Raw genomic sequence first — 9639 nt, forward strand, 5'->3', positions numbered from 1 at the left:
TTGACATCACTTTGTAACAAGCGGGATCAATTCATCAAGTGGCCAAGGAATGTGGACGAAACAAGAGGAGACTTTTACCGTCTAAGTGGTTTCCCGAATGTGCTAGGGGCAATAGATGGGACACACGTCCGTATCCAGGCTCCGTCAGAAGATGAAGCATCATTCGTTAATAGGAAAGGGGTACACTCTAAATGTGCAGGCTGTTTGTGATGCCAAAGGTAAAACATTTCTCATCTAATATGACATTGACCTTCGTAAATAATAAACTGGTATCAACTTTTCAGTGTGACTGGGACCCCTATAGTCTGTTTCTCAGAAAAGAACATTTTACTTTCACTTTTACTTTCACTTTCACTCAGTTCATCTCGGATCATCTAGGACATGATTAGGGTTTTTATATGGTTTACCTACTAAAGATAACTTAAAATATTGGTAAGTCAAATATTAACAGAAGATATTAGTTTTCTTTAATGAGAAAAAGATTCTGTTCAGGGGCCAGCCATTTCCAAAAAGGGGGGTTCCCAACATAAGATAAAGCCTGAAGGGGAGCTCCAACCATATGTCCCCATTCAAATACACTGATAATCTTAAAAAGGGAGGTTTCCCTATCCTGTATCCACCACTGCTGTTTCTGATATATTTCTTGAATTTCCCCCTTTCAATCCAAAAACAAAAAGAAACATTAACCTTACCCTAGCTTTTGTACAATTTATAATTTCATGTTGCTCTAATGACTGGATCAGCACATTTATGCCTTATGCAACATGCATTACAACTTTTAATTTGATATCATGGTTCCTAGTTTGAAACAATACAGTTGAGTCAAAATTTGTAAGTCTATACATATAAAAAAGAAGATGTGGTAAATGGGACATTTCTCCACAAGAGACCAAATTACACAGAAATTAACAACTATAGGTCACTGTTCGGCCTTCAACAATCAGCGAGACACATACCACATAGTCAGCTGTAAAAGTCTCCGGAATGACAACGTAAAACAATTTAAACCAGAAAAGTAACGGCATAAATTTTGCATTGTACATCAGTTGTCATGGTTATTCATTGTGTTTATAGACACTAATAATTTAAAATGTTTGGACACCCCCTTTTAAGATAACCATTACAAGACTTTTAAAATATGGATTCAAATAAATTTTATTTTTAAAGTCCATTGTTGCATGATCCTAAATAATCCTTTCTTTAAACTTTTGCTACACCTCTTAATTAGAAAAATATAATAATTAATCAAAGACAATTTGTTACATGTAAATTTTTATATGCTATTGCATCATTTCTTTCTTCTTTGCATTATATATTATCTATATTTTGCAGGTAAATTCACAAACATAAATGCAAACTGGCCAGGTAGCAGTCATGACTCCCACATATTCAGGACTTCACAGGTATGTATTTTATTGCAATGTTGGTCATCTTTTATAAGTTATATTCCCTTTTAAGCACTATATGTTAGCAGTCAGTCCAGACTTCTTATTTTCTCAATAAAAAAATTAAAATCTCTTATCTTGGATTGTTCACCACTGCAGGAAGTCAAAATCTTCTTCTTGAACATAAAACCCAGTGGTGGATCAAGAACTTTTCCTAAAGGGGGGGCCTCTGACTGACCTAAAAAGGGGGGGGGGGGGGTCCGCTCCAGTCATGCTTCAGTGATTTCCTATATATTCAACCAAATTTTTCCAACGTAAGGGGGGCCAGTCCCCCCATGGATCCGCCAATGAAACCACTATTTTTATTTGCTCTTATCAATATTATTTTTTACTTTTTGTCATTAGATACACATAAAGGTGTGAAAATGTCAATGTAAGGACTTTTGAATTTCAGTTCAAAATAATTAATTTATCATTGGAAATTTATATAATTAATTAATAAAGAAGCAACCATTTAGTGGGGGCTTTGTTGAAAGAAATCTTGAGATACAATAACTGAGAAAAGAATATAGAAATATCTTTAGTGAATAATTTATATGTTAAAAAATCAATTATTCTATACATATAAAGCAGCAATCAATTAGTTATTAGGGTTGGTTATGATGAAAAAAAATATTGATATACAATAAATGAAAAGGGAATATATAAAAAATAGTCTTGCTGAATATTATTTTAGGAAAATAGTGTAACTCCTCCCTGCGAAGCTGAATATATCAATTTAAATATAAAAATGGAAGTTTTAACCAAATATTTGCTGTAAAAAGAAATTAAAACTTTTATGTATAGGTGTGTACCTACATGGAACAGAATGGTGGATGGGCAAATGGTGTACTGCTGGGGGATGGTGGTTATCCTTGTCGACCATACCTGATGACCCCATATCAGAATCCTGTACTTGATCATCAAAAGAAGTACAACAGATGCCACTGTTCAACCAGAAGTGTGATAGAGAGAACATTTGGGAGGCTGAAGAGAAGGTTCCACATATTACACTCAGAGGGAAAGCATAAAAAAATTCTTTAAGCAAATGATCACTCACACCACATCTTCCTATATCTATAGAACATAAAAAAATGCAGTTGATAAAAAAAAATCATTTTTTGTTGGGGTTCTTATCTTGTTATTTATTTAAATATTTTGGCCCCATTAGAAATTGGTCAACACTGAGGTCTCCAAAATTAAACTTTGTTCGATTTTTATCAGAAACTTTTTTTTTTTGTGGATCTATATGCTGAATCTATCTGTGTGATAATATTTTTATATAGGGCCCTGTATAATAAGATAATAAAAATAATAATAAAATTGACATGCTATAGTTAAAAAAAGCAATAATTCTACATAACTTTCACTTTTCGGTTTCAGATAAGAATAATACCAAGCAAAGCATGCAAGATCATCATGGCTTGTGCTATTCTTCACAATATTTGCATCTTACTAAATGAACCAGACATTGAAGATGATGGATTAGTGATAGACAATGATGGAGATCTTTGGGACCGTTTCTTTGGTAATCAGGATGGAAGAGGTGTCAGAGACCACATTTCCTCCACATTTTTTAATCGTTGAAATCATGAATAAAAAATTGAAAAGCTTTTTTCTGAATATATATTTTATCAATAACAATAAAACATATAAAAAATATAACATTAATATGGAACTATAAATAAATGCTGATTAAACCTAATGAAGTAGAGCCTCTAACATTGACTCTGTACAACTATTTGCCAAATTTTTCTTCATCATATCGTTACAACTCCATTTGCTTCTTGAATAGTTCCATTTGAGTCTGATTTCTTTTTAGGTCGCTCTCTAACACCAGACACTGCAACTCATACACGTCTTCTGCAGTTTTCTTGGGTTTCTTTGTCCGTTTATTTTCACTGAAATATATATAATAAAAATGCATATTTGTTAATTTTTTTAAATAAATATAGTTATTATAAACCAGTATAACTATTTAGATAAAATTGTTTTTCCAAAGGCCAAGATTTCTGCAACTCATACATAAATGTTTATTCCTTTAACTAATACTCTTTAACAAGAATTGATCATATTATATCACTGTTTCTGATAAATATTTAAACAAAAGGGGATGCAGACTTTCATTAAATTAATTCAACAAATGAGTATTTGGGATATTTCTCTAAATCTTACATTTAACAGGTAGTTAAATTAGATAATTTGATTTAGAATTATAATTCCCATTTACAGGACATATTTCATCCTTAAGAACAAGTTTAATGAAACAATTAAGAGGGAGATAACTCTTGATTTTATACAGGGCTGCTGTATGAACTTTTTGGACATATTCAATGGATAGGTATAAAAGGTATACAATTATTCATTTGATTAAATTTAGCCACTCAGTTTTCCTTTTCGAACTATTTTTGAAGTTCAATAACTGTTTAATTCATAACAAATATGCATATTAATCTCATACAAAACATTTACAAGAGTGATTTATTGGCACTATAAGAATATTTATCAGTATTCAAATCATTTATACATAAGAAGATGTGGTATGATTTCCAATCAGACAAATATGGGGCACAGTCCAAAGGAAGCCCAATTAAGTCAAGATGTATCATCACAATCCCTTCAGCAATAAGCAATTACATTCCAGGATGTATTCAGATCCAAAAGACTCATACATCAGTGATGACTCCATCTTAAAAAAGTTTCAAAGCCAGCTATATACAACACTCAAGAGCATTCAGTACATATCCAACTTATTTAGTGTGTAGAAATTAAAAGGCTGTTGTATTCTTTCATATAAAACATATACCTAGCTTTTGGTGGTTTCTGAGTGCTGCTATTAGGACATGAAGGAGGTATTTGGGCAGACACTGGTAGGTTGGCATGTTCAGTATAACGTGTTTATTTATTTCTCTGATGAACCTCTTCCAGTCTCCTAATCCATATACTCTCCACAGAAGATGGTGGTTCTCAAAGTTTTGATTAAAGAAACATTAAAATTGCCTCAGTTGAATTTGTATACATTGCATATAGGATAGATAAAAGAAGATGTGGTATTAGTGTCAATGAGAACTCTCCATCTAAGTCACAATTTATAAAAGTAAACCCTTATAGGTCAAGGTAAGGCCTTCAACACAGAACCTTAGCTCACACTGAACAGCAAGCTATATAGGGCCCCAAATATTACTAGTGTAAATCCATTCAATTGGGAAAGCCATTTGTTATCTGTTTAGTATATAAACATACGGGGGTATTAGGATTGCTTAAGAGACCTTCAGACAACAATCCACCAAATTGCAAATGAAGTTGATGTATAAATGAATATATGTATTTAAATGTGTCAGTCAAGATACATATATTCAAGACTTAAAATCCCAATCAATTGAACAACATAGATTGAAGAAAGGTATTGTAAAAAAGAAAAAAAGTAAAAAAGTAATATAGCTGTTACTTCTTTCCATAAGTCATTATATTCTGTGTCAATTTCAACTTGAGAAAATATATAAAGACCAATTGAATGAAAGAAAGTCAATAGATCCACAATTAACTTAAAGCGTGCTATTACAGAGACCCTGTATTAGACCCTCAATGAGTAAATTTATAAATATATATAATTATATAGATTATTTTCACAGCAATATAATTTTATATCAACCTCAATTCTTTAATGAAATATTGATTCCGAAACATTGCATCTTCATTTTTTTGAAATGCGGAATTGTAAAAATAATTTACGATTAACATAATACAAAAATCTATGTAATGATTACCATCAGATGTCTGGCATCCTGAGGCAGCAATCTGTGCTGGAATTGGTGAGCTGACAGGTTCAGCAAAATATATTGGATCAGGTGATGAGCTTTCTGAAATAAAATGAAGATACATTATATTTCAATTTTTTAACAATCATTTTATTTTTGGATATTTGATTGATCATAAGAACTCTTCATTAGATCAAAATAAAATAAAATAATAATTGAATAGAGTTGTTCTTGTCACTATTTGCATTAGCTGTCATATAAAAACTATACACAAAAAGGAAGAATATGCATAAACATCATTCCCTATTGCACTGGCAGTTCTATGGTTTAACCCCCCTTTTTAGCTCACCTGGCCCGAAGGGCCAAGTGAGATTTTCCCATCACTTTGCGTCCGGCGTCCGTCGTCGTCGTCGTCCGTCGTCGTTAACTTTTACAAAAATCTTCTCCTCTGAAACTGCTAGGCCAAATTTAACCAAACTTGGCCACAATCATTATTGGGGTATCTAGTTTAAAAAATGTGTGGCGTGACCCCGCCTACCAACCAAGATGGCCGCCATGGCTAAAAATAGAACATAGGGGTAAAATGCAGTTTTTGGCTTATAACTCAAAAACCAAAGCATTAAGAGCAAATCTGACAGGGGTTAAATTGTTTATCAGGTCAAGATCTATCTGCCATGAAATTTTCAGATGAATCAGACAACCCCTTGTTGGGTTACTGCCCCTGAATATGTAATTTTAAGGAAATTTTGCTGTTTTTGGTTATTATCTTGAATATTATTATAGATAAAGATAAACTGTAAACAGCAATAATGTTCAGCAAAGTAAGATTTACAAATAAGTCAACATGACCGAAATGGTCAGTTGACCCTTTAGGAGTAATTGCCCTTATAGTCAATTTTTAACCATTTTTCGTAAATCTTAGTAATCTATTACAAACATCTTCTCCTCTGAAACTACATGGCCAAATTAATCCAAACTTGACCACAATCATCTTTGGGGTATCTAGTTTAAAAAATGTGTGGCGTGAGCCGGCCAACCAACCAAGATGGCCGCCATGGCTAAAAATAGAACATAGGGGTAAAATGCAGTTTTTGGCTTATAACTCAAAAACCAAAGCATTTAGAGCAAATCTGACATCGGTAAAATTGTTTATCAGGTCAAGATCTATCTGCCCTGAAATTTTGAGATGAATCGGACAACCCGTTGATAGGTTGCTGCCCCTGAATTAGTAATTTTAAGGAAATTTTACTGTTTTTGGTTATTATCTTGAATATTATTATAGATAGAGATAAACTGAAAACAGCAGTAATGTTCAGCAAAGTAAGATTTACAAATAAGTCAACATGACTGAAATGGTCAGTTGACCCCCTTAGGAGTTATTGCACTTTATAGTCAATTTTTAACCATTTTTCGTAAATCTTAGTAATCTTTTACAAAAATCTTCTCCTCTGAAACTACTGGGCCAAATTAATCCAAACTTGGCCACAATCATCTTTGGGGTATCTAGTTTAAAAAAATGTGTCCGGTGACCCAGCCATCCAACCAAGATGGCCGCCATGGCTAAAAATAGAACATAGGGGTAAAATGCAGTTTTTGGCTTATAACTCAAAAACCAAAGCATTTACAGCAAATCTGAAAGGAGTGAAATTGTTTATCAGGTCAAGATCTATCTGCTCTGAAATTTTCAGATGAATTGGACAACCTGTTGTTGTGTTGCTGCCCCTAAATTGGTAATTTTAGGGAAATTTTACTGTTTTTGGTTATTATCTTGAATATTATTATAGATAGAGATAAACTGTTAACAGCAATAATGTTCAGCAAAGTTAAATTTACAAATAAGTCAACATGACTGAAATGGTCAGTTGACCCTTTTAGGAGTTATTGCCCTTTATAGTCAATTTTTAACAATTTTTCGTAAATCTTAGTAATCTTTTACAAAAATCTTCTCCTCTGAAACTACTGGGCCAAATTAATCCAAACTTGGCCACAATCATCTTTGGGGTATCTAGTTTAAAAAATATGTCCGGTGACCCGGCCATCCAACCAAGATGGCTGCCATGGCTAAAAATAGCACATAGGGGTAAAATGCATTTTTTGGATTATAACTCAAAAACCAAAGCATTTAGAGCAAATCTGACATCGGTAAAATTGTTTATCAGGTCAAAATCTATCTGCCCTGAAATTTTCAGATGAATCAGACAACCCGTTGTGGGGTTGCTGCCCCTAAATTGGTAATTTTAAGAAAATTTTGCTGTTTTTGGTTATTATCTTGAATATTATTATAGATAGAGATAAACTTTAAACAGCAATAATGTACAGCAAAGTAAGATTTACAAATAAGTCAACATGACTGAAATGGTCAATTGACCCCCTAAGGAGTTATTGTCCTTTATAGTCAATTTTTAACAATTTTTATAAAATTTGTAAATTTTTACTAACATTTTCCACTGAAACTACTGTGCAAAGTTCATTTTAGATGATAACTGTAAGCAGCAAGAATGTTCAGTAAAGTAAGACGTACAAACACATCACCATCACCAAAACACAATTTTGTCATGAATCCATCTGCTTCCTTTGTTTAATATTCACATAGACCAAGGTGAGCGACACAGGCTCTTTAGAGCCTCTAGTTTTATAATGATATATTCATTTGAACAGGGGCTGTGTCACATATAGAACAGAACAGAACATATTTTTATTTCCAATTAAGGGCCCACAAGGGGCATACAGAGCATACATGAATAAGGACAAAGAATATTGATTTGCATAGATTCATAGATACAAACATTTTTTACATACAGTTGAAACTTCTTTTAAAATTGCTTGATCCCCCCTGTATTGATTATACTTACACTCTAAAATTTATACCAAATTATTTGTAACAATAATCTCTCTCTTTACTTATGGTTACAATTATAATATTACTGCAAGTAATGTGTATGCATGAATATCTTCTTTAGATACATACCTTGTATACTGAATTGTGTTGGTGTACTCTCACTTGTTTCTGTCTGCTGAGGAAACCCTGTAAAAATGATAAAGTGAAAATTACAAAAAAATCAGGCACAAAGACAGATAACTCAATTTTTAATAATGCAGGGCTATTTCGAAATGGACTATAAACATGTTACAATGACTTTTGGTGAAGTACTAATTCCAAGTTTTTTCTTGGTTACAAGTATTAACAAATAAATTTTATTGAAATTTAATTAATCTTTAAAAGTAATGGGATTTTTTTTTATGAAAATTTTACCTCAGCTCAATTTTTTTCATTGTGGTAAAAGATGATGTAAGGGGCAATACAGAATTGACCGTCAAAGGTGATGGCCAACAAACTTTACCTCTTGCAAAACAATAGTTAAACCTTATTTTTAACGATGAAAAGATATTTGTATGTGATAATTATTTTCATCAATACCACAAGAAGGTATTTGTATATATAAGGTAAGAGGAAGGTTGTAATTATAACACAACATAAAATTCTATTTATAGCACATCGGCGACGTCTGTAGGGAATTTCTTTGAAAGGGATATCCTAATGTCATAGCAGACGACGCACTCAGAGATATTAATTTTCTGCATTATTTTCTAAGATAGAAATAAAATAACCGTCTGATTTATTGTTTGAAATAAATGGAAGCACATTATTGACATCAGTAAACCAAAAATACTTGCCCACTGAAGTTTCCATCCCATCATCAATTCCTTTGAAGGAGGAGGTGTCTTTTAAGGCATTTATAATATTCTCCTCAGCAACACTTATTGGCTTTGGAGCAGGTCCTCCTCCTGTCCTGTTTCTCTCCTTTTTTTCATACGTGAATTTGTCTTTGGCATCTCTTGTTAAGTTTCTAAATTTGGTTTTTACAGTTAGAACTTGTCTGTAGCTCACACCTAGAGCATTCACTTCAGCAGTTATCTTTTCCCACATTTTGTTTTTAGCATCTGCTGTAACATCCTTCCCGAATTTCCCTCTCAGTAGACCCAATTCTTCAACAACTCTTCTACTTATAAGGTTTACTTCTATGCTTGAAAAATTCTGGCCTCTAATTCTTGGAATTTTCTTGGGGGGTTGCTCTTCAGCCATTTTCAAACAGGAAGTGGAGGAATTGATGGTAATTTTAGGGGAGTTGTGGGAAAATGTTAAATTAATTAGTTGTTAAATTTTTTAACAAGTTGTTAGTTAACGCAGTTGTTACATATTTTTGAACAACATAATTTAACACAGAAATTAACTAACAACAATGTTAAAATTTAACGAGTTGTTAGGCTTAACTAGTCGTTAGCTTAACGACACTTTTGAACAACCGGGCCCAGGGTTGTCAACTGAAACCAAAGTTTTTGACCTTGACCTTTGACCTAGGAAGTTGTACATACATCATGACACACCCTCTGGTGTTGGTTAATATACATGCAAAGTATAAAGTATGAAATCATAATGGTTCTCTAGATATGGAGCG

At 32.8% G+C, this 9639-nt stretch overlaps 1 protein-coding gene and 1 long non-coding RNA gene across 2 annotated transcripts; one reads left to right on the forward strand and one right to left on the reverse strand.

The window, feature by feature from the left end:
* The first annotated feature begins 389 nt into the window (after window positions 1-389).
* LOC139494745 (uncharacterized) lies at window positions 390-2500 on the forward strand. Its single transcript, XR_011657135.1, has 3 exons — window positions 390-432; window positions 1333-1403; window positions 2232-2500. It is a non-coding gene; the product is annotated as an uncharacterized lncRNA (long non-coding RNA).
* A 692-nt stretch (window positions 2501-3192) lies between these two features.
* LOC139493957 (uncharacterized) lies at window positions 3193-9266 on the reverse strand. Its single transcript, XM_071282128.1, has 5 exons — window positions 8858-9266; window positions 8151-8207; window positions 5192-5284; window positions 4231-4291; window positions 3193-3325 (listed from the first exon to the last, which is right to left on the reverse strand). The coding sequence occupies exons 1-5, from the start codon at window positions 9264-9266 to the stop codon at window positions 3193-3195; spliced, it is 753 nt and encodes a 250-aa protein (XP_071138229.1).
* Between the last annotated feature and the right edge of the window lie 373 nt (window positions 9267-9639).

The sequence above is a fragment of the Mytilus edulis genome, chromosome 11 (assembly GCF_963676685.1).
Source record: "Mytilus edulis chromosome 11, xbMytEdul2.2, whole genome shotgun sequence".
NCBI lineage: Eukaryota > Metazoa > Mollusca > Bivalvia > Mytilida > Mytilidae > Mytilus > Mytilus edulis.